Genomic DNA, 19210 nt, shown 5'->3' with positions numbered 1-19210 from the left:
TTAAAAATTCTTTGCTGTGAGGGTTGCTGGAGCCCTGAAGCAGACTGCTCAGAGAGGTTGTGGAGTCTCCTTCCCACCTGGACATGGAAAGTCTTTAAACCCACCTGGACATTGTGATCCTGGGCAAGCTGTTCTGGGTGGTCCTGCTTTAGCAGTGGGGTTGGACTAGATGATGTCTGTAAGTCCCTTCCAACCCTTATTCTATGAAAGGAGGACTCTGACTTTTCCTTATCCTGTCCCCTTGGCCAAACCCACGTTGTAAGTCAGTGCAATCAGGTCTGCTTGCTGTTCAGACTGAAATGTGATGGTAGAGCTGGAAATGGAGATGATTATGCTTCAGCTGGAACTGAGTTTCCTTGTATGTGCAAAAAAAGAAGAGAAAATGTATCTCTGGGCTGGGAGGGAGAGATTGGTCCTGTTCCTTCTTGCTTCAAGTGGAGATGGAGAACACAGAGGCTTTTGGTCAGGAATACAAGTAAGAGGCTGAGGAAGCAGGTGTGGCCTCAGCAGGGCCTAGCACAGGAGGCCAGTGCCTGCCCTGGTCCTGCTGGCCCAAGCCCAGATGCTGTTTACCTTGGCCCCCAGAGCACCCCTGGCTCATGTTCATCAGTGGGCAAGGTAGCAAACCTTGCCTTGTCTGTCTGCCTTCTCTGTGAGAACTCAGGGCTTTGGACTTGTCAGTGGTGCAGGGACAAGGACAGCTCTTGTGGGGACTCTGCCTGCAGTGAGGATTTCCTGTTTACAGCTCTGCCTGGGGCAGGCAAAATCAATTTTCATCCATTTGAGTTCTGGGTTGACTTCCTTAACACAACTGTTGAGTGGTACTTAAAAGCCTCGATTTGGCAGCCAAATGTTGTGACTTGTGCTGTGTGTACATTAGTGTAAATGCAGTTATTTCATCAATACATGTGTAGGCACATTAAAAGAAATTGTTTGGCAAGATCTATTTTTGGCAGCCTTTGACAGCTTTTTTATTTCCAATTATTTCTACTTGCCTCCCTCAGTCTCTTTTGTTTCTTCATTTACAAAGACAACACAGCCAGCCTTTATTGGAGATAAGCTGCTTCTTTAATCACTTGGGTTTTCATTTTGAATGGAAATGTGTTTTCAAGCTAAAGAAGTTAAGCTGAAATTCAGAAAAGCTGCTTCCCCTCTTCTGTTGTCTGCATGAAAATGAGATGCCAGCTCTGCAAACGTGAGCTGTGTCGTGAGGAGAGCTGACAAGTCTGATTCTGTAACTGCAATCACTGTTGTCTTTGCTCACTAATAGAATTTTAAATCTAAAACAAGATTTGGGAAGGAAAAAATGTGCCTCTGACACAGCTAAGACAGTTCAAATTCAACTGGCTTTAGGTTTCTATAATGCAACTTTTTGCATCTCCTATCTAAGCTAACTCTGGTTGATTTACTCAACGTTTTCAAGTAAAGCAACAAGAAATTATCTGAGTGAATGTGCACTGAACAGAACAGATGCCCTCCAAATTGCACCCTGTGCTGCATCAGCAGGTGAAGAGAGGTGATTCTGCCATTCTGCTCTGCTGAGATCTTGCCTGGAGTATAGCATCCAGCTCTGGGCCCTCAACACAAGAGACATGGACCTGCTGGAGTGAATCATAGAATCAGGGTTGGAAGGGACCACAAGGATCATCTAATTCCAACCTCCTTGCCATGGGCAGGGGCACCCTACCCTAGATCAGGGTGGATCCACAGTAGGCCATAAAGATGGCCAGAGGGCTGGAGCACTGCTCTTATGTACACAGGTTGGAAGAGCTGGGGCTGTTCAGCCTGGAGAAGAGAAGGCTGCAGTGGGACCTTTCAGTATCTGACGGGGACCTACTGACAGGCTGGGGAGGGACTGTTCAGAAGGACTTGGAGTGATAGGACGAGAGGCAATGGCTTGAAACTGCAGCAGGAAGTTCTGCACAATGACAGTGGTAAAGCACTGGAACAGGCTTCACAGAGATGTGGTTGTGGCCCTGTCCCTGGAGACATTCAAGGTCAGACTTGATGTGGCCCTGGGCAGCCTCCTCTGTTCGGAGATGTCCCTGCACAGCAGAGGGGGTTTGACAGGATGCCCTTTGAAGGTCCCTTCCAACCCAGTGCAATCTGTGGACTTGTAAATATTGTCTGCTCCCAGTCAGTGTCTAGGAATAAGTGATGCAATGTGCAAGCCTTGGTTGGTTCTCAGTCACTGAAAGCAATTTCTTTGTTTTCTACAGAGTACATTTTCAGTGAAGACAAAGGAGATGGCAGGGAGTTAGATCAGCCTCCTGGTCCCTGATTTCAAATCATGATTCTGGTTGTGATCAGCCCTGGGACATTTGTCCACAGCCTTTATTGTGCCCTTTTACAGAACCCTGAGGTGTTAGTTTGTAAATGAGCCATCCCTGACCTCTGGCCATATCTTCTTGTCTTCTCCTCCCTCTGTGCTGGTGCTGCCACTTTCTTCTCTACTTTTGTTTTTCACACTTCTCTGTGTGTTAAGATGATTTTTTTTATATCCAGCTTTGCACAGGTCCTTACCAGCCCTGTGTTGGAGCCTGATCTGAATCCCAGCATGAAAATGACCTGCAAGGATCATCTAGGCCAACTCCCCCTGCTAAAGTAGGGTTACCCAGAGCAGGTTGCCCAGGATCATAATGTCCAGCTGGGTTTGGAATCTCTCCAGAGAAGGAAACTCCACAACCTCTCTGGGCAGCCTGCCTCAGGGCTCCAGAACCCTTACACAGTAATGGGGAGAGGTTGGCTGTAAAGCAGCGCTGGGTGCTTTAGAACCCAAGAACCTCCACTTCAGTGACTGTAGCCTGTTTGTGCCATCTGTCCTGCAGATGCTAAAGTATAAATTTGGATTCTTGTCAGAGCCATTAGGCTGGCCATGTGGTGGGGACAGCTGCTGAGAGCAAGGGGAATGGTTGAGCCTCCATCCAGCAAGCCTGATTACTTTTCTAGCTGCTGATGAGGTGGAACTAAGGGGCATCCAAATTTGGAGCCAGCTTTGCTGTGCGATGGAGGATTATTTCTATCCAAATAATTAGCCTCTCACTGTATAGTGTCCTAAAGTAATTAAAAGGCTGTTAATTTGGAGTATTAAATTAAAAAATGAATCAAAAAGGTCATCTTGGGGTTGGATACCGCTCACTGGGTGACGTAATCCAGGCTGGAGAAAGCCTCAGGACAAAGCTGATGTAATGTAAGCTTGGTGGGGGTTTTTATATAGATTGGTCATCTTCTCTGATGTGATTATGCTTCTGTAAGTGATGCTGAGTGTAGCTTGTCTGAGGTGGCTGAAAACTAATGAGACTAAATTAAAGAAATGTGAATTCTGCTTCTAAAAGTCAGACTCATGAGGAGAAATGGCTTTTTTTGCTTTAAAATAAAAACTTACCTACCAGAGGATGGGATGTCATTTTCTCTGCATCCATCAAATGCTCATGTAATCATTTACACTTACTAGATACCACCTTGCAGTTGTGGTATAGAAGCAGCTTTGTTTTTGTGGTGTAGATTTCCTTTTGTTTCTGTATTCAGTGAACTGAAAAAAGAAGTGGCAGAAACAGGTGACCACAGAATCCCAGAATGATGTGGGTTGAAAAGGATCTCTGGGGATCATCTAGTCCAACATCTCTGCTAAAGCAGGGCCCCCAGAGCAAGTTGGCCTAGTATCACAGTGTCCAAATGGGTTTGGAATCTCTCCAGAGAAGGAGACTCCACAACCTCTCTGGGCAGCCTGCTCAAGGGCTACAGCACCTTCACAGCAAAGAATTTTTTCCTCCTGTTCAAATGGAACTTCCTGGGTTCCAGCTTGTACTCATTGCCCCTGTTACTGGGCACCACTGAACAGAGTCTGCCCCTAGACTCTTGCCCCTTGACATTTTGCTATTGATCAGCATTGATCATATCCACTCTCAGTCTTCTCCAGTAACTTGCCCCAGGTGTCTCAGCCTTTCCTCCTCACAGAGCTGCTCCAGTTCTTTCAGCATCTGTGTAGGCTCCACCATGCACGCTCCATCAGTTCCTTGTCTCTTGAACTGGGGAACCTAGAACTGTACCCAGTACTCCAGGTGTGACCTGACTGGGACAGAGCAGGAGGAGATGAGAACCTCCCTCAACCTGCTGGAGTTTCCTGAATGCACCCCAGGAGACCATTTGCCTTCTTTTATTGCTACAGTAGTAGCCAGTGCTGCTGGTATATTGTGAAGGCTATGTTTTCATTATCTTGTGAAATTAGCTGTATCATGAAGCCCTAAATAAAAGCTTCTCTGCAACCTTTGCTATCATTATGGTGCAAGAAAAAATGCTGGGAAGGGCCGAAGAGAGGATTGTTGGGTTTTGAAGAAGTAGGTGTTGTGGACAGCAGCCCAGTGGACATCCTCTGATGTATACAGACTGCTTGGCAATTCTAATGGGAGATGCTGGTGGGAAAGGTTAGGGATGTGGGCAAAAGAAGTTTGAATTTCTAGTGAGAGATGGCAGGGCCATGAGAAGAATCTTGTGTTTGGTATGTGATAAGAAAACTGAATTTAATAGATGAGGGAGGGTGCTCCAGCAGAGGACTGAAATGCTGGGATTACATAATTTTCACTGCAGGCGGTATTGCTTTGAATCCTGAAGGCTGTGTTAGTTGGCACAGCAGTTCAGAGAAGGATTGCCTGGCAAGCTCTCACTTCAGTGCTATTGTTATCTTTTAACAGACATTCAGGACAGTCAATCTTCTCCCCACCTTCCACTGCTGAGGTATTTGCAAGGCCGAAGATTTTCAGATGAGACTCCTCTCCAGCAGTCTAAAATGAATTTTAGACCCTTAAGGTAGGATAAAGTTACCTTGTATGAGAATGCAAATGAATTAGCTTTAAATTATCCTGTATTTAATAATTCACTAATTACTGTTTTTGGTCACAGAAGGAAGCTAAGGATGTGGTCTACTCTCTGTATAGAGAGGAGTCATTGTCAGAGTTCCACTCTTCTGCTTGTTTTGCCTTCAAAAGAGCTTGAACAAGGGAAAAACAGAATAATCCTCTCCTGAAATAGTCACCCTAATGTACCTGAAGAGAGCAGAGAGATGGTAGATGCCCCATCCATGGAACCATTCCACATTGACTCTGGGGCTCTGAGCAACCTGCTGTAGTTGCAGATGTCGCTGCTGACTGCAGGGGAGTTAGACTGATTGACCTTTAAAGGTCCCTTCCAAACCAGTCTGTGATTCATGATTTACATTAAAATAACCAACCTGAAAGATCACTTGCAAATTTGTGTGTGTGTTTAAGCAGCTCCTCTATGTAACTAATAAACATCCTACCCCTAAAAAATACTCCAGTCCTAAAAAGACTGAACAGTACTGACCTGCTAAATACAAACTATTACTGCTTTCAGACCTTTATTTGGTTAGGCAGTAGGTAGGGCTGGTTGCTGCTTGTTTGCACTTTTTCTTCACATGTTGGCTGTTTTAGGGATGTGTTTATGTGTAGGTTGATAAACTCCAGTTACTTGTTTGAGTCAAGTTCTACTTTTGCCTTTTATGTCAAAGCAGAGAATGTGGATGCTGAAATAAGAAATATGATCAGAAATTTACTTTTCTTCCTTCCTGCAGAGGAGTCCCTGATGTTTCTGGTGTGTCTGAGGAGCACTCAAAGCTTTCATATGGCCCTGAAGCTGTCTCACTGACAGACGGAAGATTTCCTTCTGGTGCATCCAGTGGCAGCTTTACTTTGTCCCAACATCCCCTGTCGTTCAGAGCCCTGGAACCTTGTGATGCCAGCTGTAGTGGTTGCTTGTCTCAACAAACCTCTCTTTCTGGACAATTACTTGAGAACAAGGAGGCAAATGGAGGCTATAAAAACAGAGCTGATGAGGAGGCATCAGTTCTCCAAACAAGAGACAGCTTAGCAAACTCTGCTTCAGAGGTTATGCTAAGCAAGGCCAATGGACTGAGCCAAGCGGAAGCTCCTCTGGCATCTGTAAAAGATGAACAATTCCCCTGCAACAGCAACGTGGCAGCTGCTGGTTTTGAGCTTTCTGAGAAAGAAAAAGGTTCACTGAGGCATGAGGAGTTCTCATCTTCAGAAAACTCCTCTTGTAAAACAGCTCTGACTAAGAACTCAGAAAAGGGTGAGAGAGAGATGCCAAAGGGAAAGGTGAAGACATCCGAGAGTGAACCAGAAGGGTGTGTGAGGCAGGTGGAGGAGCTGGAAAAAGAGAAGAAGATGGTTCCTGAGCTTGGTTTGTCTAGTAATTTATTTGATGAGCTGAAGGAAGACAGTTGTAAAAATTTGGATGCTCAAGATGTTTTTCCTGCAGACACTTCTGAAATGGGCAAAGGAGTGTCCAGGGAACATGAAGTGGATTTAAATGGCTCTGGAAGCATGAAGTTTGTAGCTGTTACTGAGGAACTCCAGCAGGCTTCCCTCATTCGACAGAGAGAACCAACTCCTGCAGTCAGATTTGAGAAGGAGGAGTTTATCCCTGTTATGACAACCACCAGTGGCTGTGCATCTGAGCAATTAGTTGTGATTGGTGTGGAAACTCCTTCGTGCAGGGAGAATGCCTCTGTGGAAGCAGAACCTGATGCTAGCAGGAACGAATTGACTATCTCAGGTGTTTCCATTGAAAGGGGACATACAGGCGCAGTCATTTCCCCTTCCTTTAACATTGTTGGTGATGGCTCCTTCTCAGTACATTTAGCTCATCCAAACTATCAGTCTACTCCAGGGGTACTTCTAAAGAAAAACTTTAAGGCAGGAGAAGCTGATGGTGGTGTGATCAAATCAGATGCTCAGGCCGCTTCTGCATGCATCAATGAAGACACCTCAGGAAGCTCCTCTGCCAGCACACCTGTGTCTTTTGAAAGGCAACGTGCACTCCAGTGTGCTCAGAAGGAGAGCAGTGAACATTTGAAGTCCTTAAAATGGAAATATCCCTACACTGGAAGAATTCAGTCTCTCCCCTCCCTCAGCTTCATGGAGAAGGTGAGGGCGTGGAGTGTGAGCCAGCCAGAGGAGGTAGCTGATGCGGTGACTCTGTGTGACCCAGATGGAGTTTCTCCTGGAAGGAAAGCCCACAGTGCAATTGCCAGTTCTTCAGACTGTGTGAGGTTAACACAAAAAAGCAGTAGAGACCCCAAAGATGCTATTGGGGCTTCCTCTAGAGAGATGGGTTCCCTGGCAAGTTGGCACTATCATAACAAAAGCTTGCTGCTTGCTCAGCCTCTGACACGATCTCAGTCCGACAACACTGTCAATCTCTGCAGCTGGAATGTGGCCCTGGTTGGACCTCTTCCACCATCAAACTCGACAGAAGCAGTGCAGCTACTGAAAGAAACCAGAGATGTTTTAGAAGAAAAAAGCGATGCTTTAGGAGTGTCTGAAAAGAGTTCAGGGGGCTCTCTGCTGCAGAAGTCCACAGCTGAGACTGTTTCTGGATGTAGTGGTGAAGATGCAGGCAGTAGAGGACACACCTCAGAGCCAAATGTGCTTGTTTCGGGTGAAGGAGTTGCTCAGCTCCCTGGAGAGGAGAGACACTCGCCAACTGATGAACAGAAGAGTTGTGATGCTCCTGAAAAGCAGTCTCACAAGCTGAATCTTCATCCTGGCCATGTCAGCATGGATTATTTTGGTGATATTTCTCCAGATAGTTTGAATCTTGTGAGTTCTGGGGAGAGCAGCTACAGGGCTGCAGGATGCTCTGCAGTGGCTTCCAGGCACTCCTGCCCCAGTGCAGATGATGATGACTTCATCCCTGTTGGAGCAACTTCTTTGGGAACTCCAGAGAAAGAAGAGCTTAATATTGAAGAAAGGATCCCAGTAAGTTAGTTTCTATAAGAAATCTCTAAGTTTTCCTTACCTTTTGTTTCTGAAGAGATGACAGCACTTGGCTGTCACAGAGTGAGTGGGACATGAAGTGTCAGAGGAAGCAGACATCAGCATCCTTAGAGGTAGTTTCTGCTATCCCATTGCCCTATGATAGTTTATCTTCTAGAAATACTACAAATATGTGTTCATGTAAGCTCAAAAAACTCAGGACCTACTATAAGTAATTCTGCTTTAAACTCTGGTTTCAGAGTTATGCACTGTGTTTTTCCACTATTAAGAGGCTCTGGTAGGGTCTGCATCACTGCAGACTACGTGAAATAGTTCCACTCTGCTCTGTGCTGCTGGTGAATTTCATCCATGATGTTCGTTCAGCTTCTCTCAAATACAGAGGTGGAAAAGTAACTTTTAAGCGATGTTTAACGTGAACTGTGTGGTCTAATCTAGGTGATCCTGCTCTGGCAGGGGGGGTTGAACTAGATGATCTTTTGAGGTCCCTTCCATCCTCTAACATTCGGTAATTCTGTGAACAAAGAAAGAGTTTGGTATGGGAAAGATCTTTGTTTTTATTCTAGATGATAGTATTGTGGTAACAGAATGCAAAAGAGGGGTAAAGATTGGTGGCTGCTAGTGGTGGAACAAAGCAGGACAAAGTGATAGAAAAGGAGAAGCTGTCTGATAGACTTGTAAATAAATTGGTTGTGGTTCTTGTAGCAGAGCATTAATAAAGTCACTTCTTATCTCCCAGGTTCTTTCAATAGCTCGGGTTATAAATTACCCAAACGTGAGGCTGAGACTCAACTGCTGACTAAGGGAATGTTAGGCTGCAGCAGGGGGAGCTGAACTTCACACACCCACGGATCTGCAATAATAGCAAACCCAACACACAACTCCTTGGCAAATCAAATTGCTTTTTTTTCCTTCTATAAATATTCACTTTGCTTGTTCACTTTGTTCCAGTATCCAAGGCATAAGTTCTTGATTCTTTGTGTGCTGCTCATAAAGATGCTTGGAGCCTCAGTGCACCCTTCCTCCTTGGTGTCTTTGATGGCTAATGGAGATTTGCTTTCTCCCTTCCCCTTGTGAAGATGGTTGGTGAGAATGGAGGGCAGATTGTGGCAGCCATGTTAAGGATCCTGCTGGCTGCTGAGTGTTAGAGAAAATGAAATGCAGATTTATGTTAATACTAAAGATGTAATTACCTTCTGAGTAAGTGACTGTTCCTCTCACTGGATGACTCCTGTCATCATTAGGTCTTTGGAGCTGTGTTTTAGAAGCACTCTTCTCTCAGCTGTCTTTGCAAATACATGATGAAACAAATATAAATATTGTAGGGAGGAGATCTGAAATGAAATTCCTGAGATGTAAAGGTTGTCTGTTACCTCCTTTTTTTAACTGACTAATCTGGCATGTTCTCCAGCCCAAATCTGAGGAATTGCACTCTCATCAGTCACTGGCAAGGTAAAGGAGATTAGCTCACATATATGACTATTAATATGGAGGCTTATAATAAAATCAGAGGAAATAGAGTTGGCTGAGACCTATGAAGCAATTTATTTCATTTTGTCAGGTAGTTTAGGACATGATGTAGAGGAGTTGAGGTTTGACTTGCCCCTACGAGTCATTAAGACAAATTTTGTTGTTTGTTTTTTCCTGCACACAAGTTTCATTTTCCTTAATACATCAGAGAGTTTTGGGGTTTGAGGATGATTTTTCCTTGGCTTCTCTAGCTGCTTTGTTTAACGTTAATGAGGTTACACTTGGGTAGTGTAACAGAACTCTGGGCAAGCTGATCTAGTTGAAGATGTTCCTGCTCACTGCAGGTTGCTGGGACTAGGTGGCTTCTACAGGTGCCTTCCAGCTCCCAAGAAGTCTGTGACTATGATAATGTTCTCTGTGCAGCAATCATCTGGGGAGACAAAGTGGTTTTCAAACCACACCTTTGCGTCCTCTTCAAAATGACAAATGCCATTTAAAAAAGGTGAGGATGAAGCTTGCCAGTCTCCTCTGAGGCACCAGGCAAAGCACAGCACACCCACTGGAGCAGTTTGCTGTGGCCATAAGATTTGTGGCCTCTTCTTTACTGATGTTTTTCATAGTCTCTGTATCCTATGGAAAGGGCTGGACACTGGTTTGGTGGTAGCAGGCTGCTACCATCTTTGGCACACAATGAAGGAAAGGTCAGAAGAGCACATGGGGAAAACTATTGGTGAGTGCAAGCACGGGCACAAGCTGGCACCACTACTACAGTTCTTGCAGCTTATGTCTGAGTTGCTACCAACCCCACATGTTTGGCTTGTTTCTTCTCTTGCCAGATTTATCTTCGTAACCTTGGCATTGATCAGTCACCTGGAACCATACTGACCCCCTTTGTACCCCGAGGACCCATCAGGGAAGTTGAATTTTCCCCTTCAGAGCTTAGAACACTGAAGGACTCCACTGACACTCTGACAAGGACTGTTCCACAGCCACAAGGTATGAGGAAGGAGGACCTTGGGCTATGCACAGAACTTGCAGGTCACCTGTGAGGTCTGGTAGTGTTTCTCCTCAAGTGATGTGCGTTCGTACAGATTGATCTTCTCCCATCTGAAATGGGAGGTGTTTGACATTGGAACAGTAAGTACATCTTGCCTGCTTTTGGACCTTTCTAGTCAGTGGTAGGAAACAAGCTTAGCCATACTTATGAGGACAGGCTACAAGAGTTGGGGTTCTGCAGCCTGGAGAAGAGAAGGCTTCAAGGTAGACTTCGTAGTAGCCTTCAAGTATCTGAAGGGAGCCTACAGGAAGGCTGGAGAAGGACTATTTACAAGGTCTTGTAATGACAGGACAAGGAGTAGTGGATTTAAACTGGCTGAGGGGAGATTGAAAGTGAATGTTAGGAAGAAGTTCTTTCCAGTGAGGGTGGTGAGACACTGGCACAGGTTGCCCAGGGACATTGTGGATCACGGAATATGATCGAATTCTGTGCTCCACAACCTCCCTGGAGGTGTTCAAGGCCAGGTTGGATGAGGTCTTGGGCGATCTGTTCTAGTGGGAGGTGTCCCTGCCTATGGCAGAGTGTTGGAACTGGCTGAGCTTTGAGGTCCCTTCCAGCCTAAACCATTCTATGATACTTGGTTTGATTGAAAATACTCTTTCAATAGACAGTTGTTATGGAAGTCTTAGTTCAAGTCTCAGTCAAACACCAACTTCCCAGTATTTGAATTCTTCCCTCCCTGTCTAAGCAAGAGTTCTTTACTGGTGCAGCTGTTTTCTGGAGCCCCAAACTTACTGTATCTCCCATCCCTTTGCAGGCAGAACATTGTCAGCGCTTGAAATTGCACAAACAAGTTTTAACTTTGGCACTTCCACTCTCAGTGTGTCTGTACCAACAAATTCAGAAGCTGGCTCTGATACTGTGTCACCTCCTGAACTCTCTCCTCATTTCTCAAGGTCCTTTGGAGATAGAGCAGTGAGTCAGCGCACTGTGTCAAGACACCAGCCTGAGATGGCTGCTCTGCTTTCCACACAGCAGGAGGCAGAGCACTCAGGGGTCTCCAGAGCAGCCCAGCTAAACCAGCAGCTCCAGTCTGTTCCACCCAACTGCAGTTCTGGCAGAGAGGCTCCTGTGCTCCTTGCAAAGAGTACTCAGGATGTGCTGGCTGAAAAAGAGTCAGAGGATGCGAGTAGGAGCCCACCGAGATGGGCTGCTGCATCTTTGGCTGGGCTCAAGAGTGAAATGGAAGTTGTCAGAGGATCACAAAGTTCAAGGGTAGGCAGTAAGAGTCAAGGAAGTCATTCTGTGCTTGGTTCTGGGGCACTGCAAGAGATACATAAGCTGCTGGCAGAAGTCAAAGATATAGTTGGCATGAGAAGTGATCCTCTCTCTTCCACTGCCTCGTCTAGAGAAGCTGCTGAGTCTTCCCCAGTGCTGGTTAGCAAGGAGGATGGCCCCAAAGATTGCAGGTTAGTGAAAGACAACGTCCCTCAGGATGAGAAGATCCTGTTATGGGATGAGCCTACAACCCACAGAAGCATGCAGGAAGAGGGGTTGGTGATAAGGCCTCTGAATTCTAACACATGCAGTTTAAGGCAGGAAAATTCTGCCCTCGGTTTGCACAGCAGTAAAGGCATGATGAGTAAAGTGATCCTGGACAGCAGGACAGCAAAATCTGTAGGAAGGGCTGAGCCAGAAGGTTGTAGCAGTGTCACCACAGATAGAAATCAGCCTGGTCTTGTGGGTCTTGCACAAAGCAAGGGCAGTAGTGAGGTCAGCACTCTAAGAGCTTCAGAGCTGGGAAATCCTCCTTCCTTGGAGCCCCAAGACAGCATCACTGAAGTGGCAGGAGGATCCCTGAGCACACTGTCCAAAGGCAGTGTGGCTGGAAGCAAGGCAGGAGGCACAAGAGGGAGCGATGATGTCAGCAGTGGGGACTCCCTAGCTGCCCGTGTCAAAAGCCTTCTGAGGAATCCTGCTTCCTCTGAGCTTCCATCCAGTGCCACCCATGTTCCAGGAGACTTCCAGAGCATATTGTTTAAAGCTAGTTCAGCCAGGAGCAAGGCAGGAGGCACTGGAGAGAGCGATGACAGCAGCAGTGGAGATTCGCTGGCTGCCCATGTCCAACACCTGCTGAGAAGGGGCTCCCCTGGGGTACACACAGCCCAAATTCTGAGTAGCACAGATGAAGAGGAGAGGACAGCACGAGGTAAGAGTGTTTCAATTGTGGCAAGTCCTACTTCAGCTGCATGCCTGAGAGATTGCTTTGAGATGAAGAGCTGCGGGTGCAGGAGAACCTCTGAGGTCATCTCAGTCTCTTCCCTGACTTTAAAGATGGTTATATTTATTATTAACAATAAGCTTTAATGGGACAGGGCTTAATTGATCAGTATTGGTAGACATCTTATGTAGCATGATAGAAGGGGACAGAATTGGGCTTCTCCAGTTTGAATAGTGCCTGTTGCTTAGCACTGACACAAAGTGTTTTGTCCATGCAGCTATTAGGTGTGTGCAGGGTTCAGAATTTGGGAAGGGACTGTGTTAAACAGCACCAACCTGAGAGACTGTAAAGGTGGCAGAACCAAGCAACAGATCTTGGCTCCCTTTCTCCATTTTAAATTGTGCTCCTGGTCAGCCCAGGAGCTCTGGGTTTTGATGGACACCTTATTCCCTCATGAACCATGGCAGCAAGTGGTGCCAGGAGCTAGAAACGCATAGTAGAAGTTTGATTCAAGTTGTGAAACTGTTACCATAAATGATGTGAGAAGATGGCAAGGAACTTGCTTTCTGATTTGTGTTGCTTGTGCAGCACGGGTGAAGCTCAAACTGGCCAGCTGCTCTGAGGAGTCTCTGTCAGACTGGAATGAAGAAGACAAGAGAAGAATAGAGGAAATAAAGACAGAGCTGCTTCGGAGTGCCCAGAAATCCACCATGGCCAAGGTACAAAACAGGCTCTGGGTGGGGGTTGATAGACTGGGGCCAGATTCTTTTCAGTGGCGTCCAGTGATAGGTCAAGGGACAGTGGGCACAAACTGGAACCCAGGAGGTTCCATGTGAACAGAAGGAAACAAATTTTTGCTGTCAGAGTTCTGGAGCCCTGGAGCAGGCTGCCCAGAGAGGTTGTGGAATCTCCTTCTCTGGAGGGACCCCAAACCCACCTGGATATTGTGATCCTGGGGTGACCTTGCTTTATTTAGCAGAGGGGGTTGGACTTAATGATCCCTAGAGGTCCCTTCCAACCCCCACCATGCTGGGAATCTGTGATTCCAAGAACTTGCTTTAGGTCAGCCACATAACTTTTCTGCTTTCATCTTGAAAATATTTGTGCTCTACAATGGCTTTAATTTGAGATAAAGAATGGGATTGAATGTGCAGAATGCCAGTGAGTAGGTTTGGTTGTTGGACTTAAGATAAATGTATTCTTCCCTCCAAGCAAAACAGTGTCACTGAACAATACAAATAGGAAACTGTTCAGTGGGCAAACCTGCAGCCACTTTTGTTGCTGACAAACTCATCTGCTCTGAAGTTAATGGAAGCTGTCCAGTGAAATACCTGTTGAATTTATAGAGCAGAGCTGCCCATGTACTGACTTTAAAAGAGCAGAACAAAGATTATCAAAAGATATTTTTCTTCTCCTAAAATTTAAAGACTGAGAAAGACAAACTGTTCCTAGCACTCAGGCAAACACTTCTCTCGTCAAACCATCATCTTTATTTAGTGCTTCCCATGCAGGCTTATGATGAATGTTCTCTTTGCAAAGTTTAGACCCTGCTTCTCTTTTTTTATAGGTGCCAGCTCGAGGCATAGAATGTGCCACTGGGAGGTTTCATGGTTTCCTGCAGAAGCATGTGAAACTTCTCTGTAAAAAAATAACACCGAAACCAAAATGCAGGGAAAGAGTAGGACAGCTTGGGAGAGTTCTGCACTGTGATCTTTGAATTGTAAAGATCATTCCATCTTTTGAGGCAGTCAAGTATCTGGTGGCTGTTTTGTCGCTGGTGATGTGTTAGCAGACACTAAAAAAGCAGCAGCATAGTGATTTCTGGAGTTCTAGCTGAGTGCAGTGTTTGAGGAGGTGACTGGGACATATGCACAGAAACGGGATCCAAACATGCACTCAAGTGCCCCAAGAAAGGGAGCAGTCAGTATGAAAGTTGAAGCTGTCTCTGTCAGCCAGTAATGCTTATGAATTGTGGAACCACGAAGTTGCTTTGGTTAGAAGACATGTTTCAGCTCATCAAGTCCAGCCTTTACCCCAGCTCTGCCAGCTCACCAAGTGACCCAGGGCAGCTGAACTGCATTTGCTTTGCTTTCTCTTCAGTGTAACTAACAGCCTTTGGGTAGGGAATCTGTTAGCTGCGTGCTTTCTTTGTGTAGAGTTTGCATCTCATCCATTGCACAGAGGAGAAATTATCTGCTCATGCTGTGACACTTCTCTGCTGGACACCAAAACCTAGCAGGAGTGCCCAGGGATAGGCAAACATGAGACTCGACACAGGATTTTTCTGGATGTCATACTGACTGCATTTGATACTGACTCTTCCTGAAGGTCTGAACTGGTCATTCATGGAAAGAGAAAGTTCAGTGCCTGGGGCTTCTTCATGAGGAGGAGGAGACAAAGGCTGTGGATAGAATTGCTTTAGTTGGAAGATATCTTTAAGTCCAACTGTTGTCTCTCAGCACCACATCTACACAGCTTTTCAGTCCTTTCAGGGATGGGGACTCCACCCCTGCCCTGGGAAGACTGGCCCAGGGCTTGACAACCTTTCAGGGAATCAATTTTTGTCCTCTCTAACCCAAAACTTAGAGTGTTCTCCCTTTCTGTACTGTGTATGCTGTATTTTTCCACTCCTCCTCCTTTCTCACTTTCTCAGGAAGTTCAGCGAGTTGTAGCTATAAATTTGCACTGCAATCTCTGGTGGATCATATGCCACACAGCTTTTTTGGAAAGATGACACATAACAAGCACAATAAAACATGTGAAAGCCTTGGGAAGAGGAGTTTATAGCAACTTTTGTGCTCACTTTCCGTAGTAGGAGTTGCTGTGTGCTCCTTCAGGCTGTGGAATTGATATGTGGTCTAGGGAAGAGATGGTCTCAGGAGCACCCATATTGTGGCACAGGACTGCTCTATGTCTTTCTGTTCTTCTGCAGTTCCTTATTGTCCTCTTTGGCTGTAGGAAATACAGGAAGCCAGATAAACTCCTTGACTTGCTTAGAACAGATAAGGCCACAGAGAAGTACTGCTTTGGAGTAATAATCTAGGCCTTATTGCAATAGTTTCCTGCTGATGACGTCTGAGATGTAGAAAGGGTGGACAGTCTGCTGTAGCATAACCTGGTTTTACCTTGTATCTTACACCAAAAATGGTTTTGGCTGTGTTTTCTATTCCAAATTCTAGCTGCTGAGGATCTGCTCACCCAGGGCCCTGTGTTCCCTTTAGCCATGACTCTGTGGCTTCCACACTTGTTCTGAGCAGTAGTACAAAGGAAATATAGCCTGAATGTAGTGATTTTTGTTTTTTTTTTAATTTAAAAGAAGCTTCTCTGATCCATCTCTATGCAGGACTTTTTATCTCAGTTTGCTTTCTGCACCTCAGTAGAAGTATTGTGAATTTTAAAGGCAGTTGGAGGAGTGCAGATAAATGACCAAGATGATGTCTCCACTTGAGAGGTTCTCACTAAGAAGGCTGCTGGCCTGAAGCTTGACAGACACTGCTGTGCTTTTGAGATCCATCTGGATGATGATGGAATGATTTCTGTTTCATCTTTCAGTGTTCACTAACCTCAGTAGTGCCTCTGACACCAAACTGACCTGTCCAGCAGAATCAAGGGGAAATCGTGTAAGGGAGCTCTGCCAGGGTGCTGTGTGAGGTGTGCTGTGGTGTTCTGGTAGCATTGAGACTGCCCCTGTGATACCTGCTTGCTGAGAGGGCTCTCAGTGTGTAGATGAATCTTTATTTCTGTAGAGCTGATCCAGCTCCTTTCAGAGGTTGGTGCCTCAGTTATTATTGCCCCTGGTTGGAGGTGCAGCACTGATGGTGCAGGTGAGTAGCTGCCTTCATTTGCTTCAGGGCAAAATCTGTTGCATTTTTTTGATCAAGGCTGAGAGTAATAAATTGCTGAGTAGTACTGGAAGGTTTTCCCAGATGTACTTCCAAAGGTTTCTCTTTGTGCTCATAGAGGAACAGTTCTGCATGCATCTGGGAGTGTGCTCTTTTCTTCACCAGTTTGCAGTGTGCTCTGTAATCCAGAGGTGTTTGTGTTTCTATTCTTCCAAACTGCCTTTTCCTTACAGCAGTCAGAGAAGTTGTTGCAAAGATCAACTGTCAGCATTTCACAGGACCCCAGCATGGTGGGGGTTGGAAAAGGTCTCTGGGCATCATCTGGTCCAACATCCCTGCTAAAGCAAAGTCCCCCACAGCAGCTTGCCCAGGGTCACAATGTCCAGGTGGAATTGGAATCTCTCCAGAGAAGGAGACTCCACAACCTTTTTGGTCAGCCTGCTCCAGGGCTTCAGCACCCTCACAACTGCATCTGGAGGCAACTGAGAGAAAGGGAGAAGGTTTCATTCTTGTTCTCCAGAGCCTGGAGTCCTGTTGAAGATTATTTACAGCTTAGCCTAAGTACAGAGTCACAACTTCATGGTTCACAGAACTCCAGGCTTCTATTACAGATGTCACTGCCACTGTTTTTTATAGCATCAAAACCTTGTTAGCTAATTTGCTGGCACTTAGAATAAGATGGATTTTTAATTAGTCCCACAAACAGATGAGTTCCAGAGGAAGCCTGTGCTTACTCGTGGTGACAGGCTCTTGGTTACTGACAGCAGTGGCAGTTCTGTGATTCCTGCAGTCCAGGTTCTGGTGAGGCCTGGCTGTTGTCCACTTAACCTGTGTAAACTCTTCTGTATTTTTCAGGATCCCTGTGATTTGAAGGCTGCTTCTGAGCACAGCTGTAATCAGCAACAGGACACAGAGCATTTCAAAGCTCCAAGTGACGGAACATTTCAACCTGACAACCAGCCACAAGGCACCAGGAGGAAGGAGCTTGCAGAGTCAAGCTTAGGACAGTCTGTGCCATTACACAGAGCTGATCCTTCTGATTGTTGCCTGCTGAAGGACAGGCACTTAAAATCTTTGAGCACCATTCAGTCCAGTACCTGCCATCAACATCAGGCAGCTGCCACTTGTCATTCTGATGCTGTTCAGCTTCATCCACCACGGCAGAAGGCATGGGACGTGTGCACAGTGAGGTCTGCAGCTGCTGCTGCACACACAGCAGCCTGTTTACCAGCACAGAAACAGCTGCTCATGGACACACCTTGTGAGGATGCAGCTAAGCAAATCGCTTCCATCACCTTTGCATCCCGAAAGCGTTTGCAATCACCACTGGCTTCTGTGGCACTCAGCAGCAGTCTTCCTGGAGATAGTCTTGATGGCATAAAGCCTTTGGAAGGTGACTCTACTGGCACCGAGGCAGAGAGCCATGACACACAATGTGAGGAGAAATCTGAGAGCTGGCCTCCTCCAAGTCCGGTGCTTGCTGGCTCAGTGGCTAATGAGAGTGTTTTTACTGCTGAGAGAGACAGATTTCATCATGTCTCTGCTGACAGGAACAGAGCTGGAGCTCATCAAGAAACAGACTGTTTGTCAGAGCAGGATTCTGTAAGCATCCATGCCGAGAAAAGACAGGCCCTGAGTTCAAAAAGATCTGATGTGACTGCTTTGGGCAGGCACAGTGCCAGACTCATGGGGCTTGACTGCAACACAAGATCAAATCAAGAAACGAATAGACTTGATCAATCCCATTCTACAAGCTCTCACAAGCAGGAGAAATGCAGCCCACCTGGACACATCAAATTGTTTCAGAGCTTGGAAGGTTCAGATTCAGCCCTCCAAAGTGATTTGCTGAAGGGCCACATTAAGTTACTGGGAGAAAAGAAAAGTCCTTCTGGTGAAGTTCCTCCCGTTCAGAAGGAGGCTGTGATGGAGCAAATGGTTTTGTCTCACCATTCATCTGTGGATGACATTCTATCCACTTCATCTGCACCTCCTTCCTCACCAACTAAGAAAGCTCTTTCTTGTGTCCACATAACTCTTTCCTCCAAGTGTAGTAGCCCAGAGCTGCATAGGGATGTGAATGCTGGCAGTGAGAGGAGGTGGAGGGATGACTCTGAACCTCAAACCCAACCAATGGCTTTAAAAGCGCCAGAAACTTCAATAAAAGCTGTTTCTAAATTATCAGCTGCTGATCTTATTCCAGAAGATGAAAGGTGTTTATCTCTTCCAGCACCAGTGTCTTCAGCAGATCCCTGCCTGTCGCTTCCCTTGGTTCCAGTGACAGCAGGGCAAGAGCTGCCTCTGCAAAACAGTGAGAGACCACAAGTCACTGCTCTGGGCTCAGGGACATGTAGCCTGAAGAACATCTCCAACTCTGCAGTCCCTGCAAAAACTGGGAAAAGCACTTCTGATGCCACCACACAGATAACAACAGAAAGCCCTGAGAAAGTCACCTTTTCTGCAGAGATTTATGTTCAGCCACAAGACAGTGACCAGATTGTCCCCCAGACAGCACCAGAGCTTCCCAGCAGTGCCACAGCAACCCTCAGCAAGGCTGCTTCTTCCCCGAGACACAGTGGTGAGCAGCTCAGTGTTTTAAATGTAGCTATGGAATGTCATCTATTCACAGAATCATAGAGTACTTGGGGTTAGAAGGGACCCCTGAGGATCATCTAGTCTGAACCCCCCTTGCTAAAGCAGGCTCACCCAGAAGAGATTGCACAGAAACATGTCCAGGTGGATTTGGATTCTCTCCAAATCCTGCAGCATTCACACAGGAAAATTTTGTGGGTTTTTTCATGTTCAGCTGGAACCTCCTGGGTTCCAGTTTGTGCCTTTTGTCCTGTCACTGGGCACCATGGAAAGGAGTCTG

The 19210-nt window shown here is 46.1% G+C and overlaps 1 protein-coding gene across 1 annotated transcript in view; it reads left to right on the top strand.

Annotated features, from left to right (window-relative positions):
* Positions 1-19210, top strand: part of ALMS1 (ALMS1 centrosome and basal body associated protein) — a 51603-nt gene that overhangs the window by 13327 nt on the left and 19066 nt on the right. The window contains exons 4-9 of the mRNA XM_064151193.1: positions 4692-4806; positions 5588-7796; positions 10118-10277; positions 11096-12487; positions 13088-13218; positions 17197-18916. Of these exons, the coding sequence (XP_064007263.1) occupies positions 4692-4806; positions 5588-7796; positions 10118-10277; positions 11096-12487; positions 13088-13218; positions 17197-18916 (5727 nt within the window). The remainder of the gene's footprint in view (positions 1-4691; positions 4807-5587; positions 7797-10117; positions 10278-11095; positions 12488-13087; positions 13219-17196; positions 18917-19210) is intronic.

This window comes from Pogoniulus pusillus, chromosome 11 (genome assembly GCF_015220805.1).
Source record: "Pogoniulus pusillus isolate bPogPus1 chromosome 11, bPogPus1.pri, whole genome shotgun sequence".
In the NCBI taxonomy this organism is placed as follows: domain Eukaryota; kingdom Metazoa; phylum Chordata; class Aves; order Piciformes; family Lybiidae; genus Pogoniulus; species Pogoniulus pusillus.
This window is presented reverse-complemented; position numbering and strand designations above follow the sequence as displayed.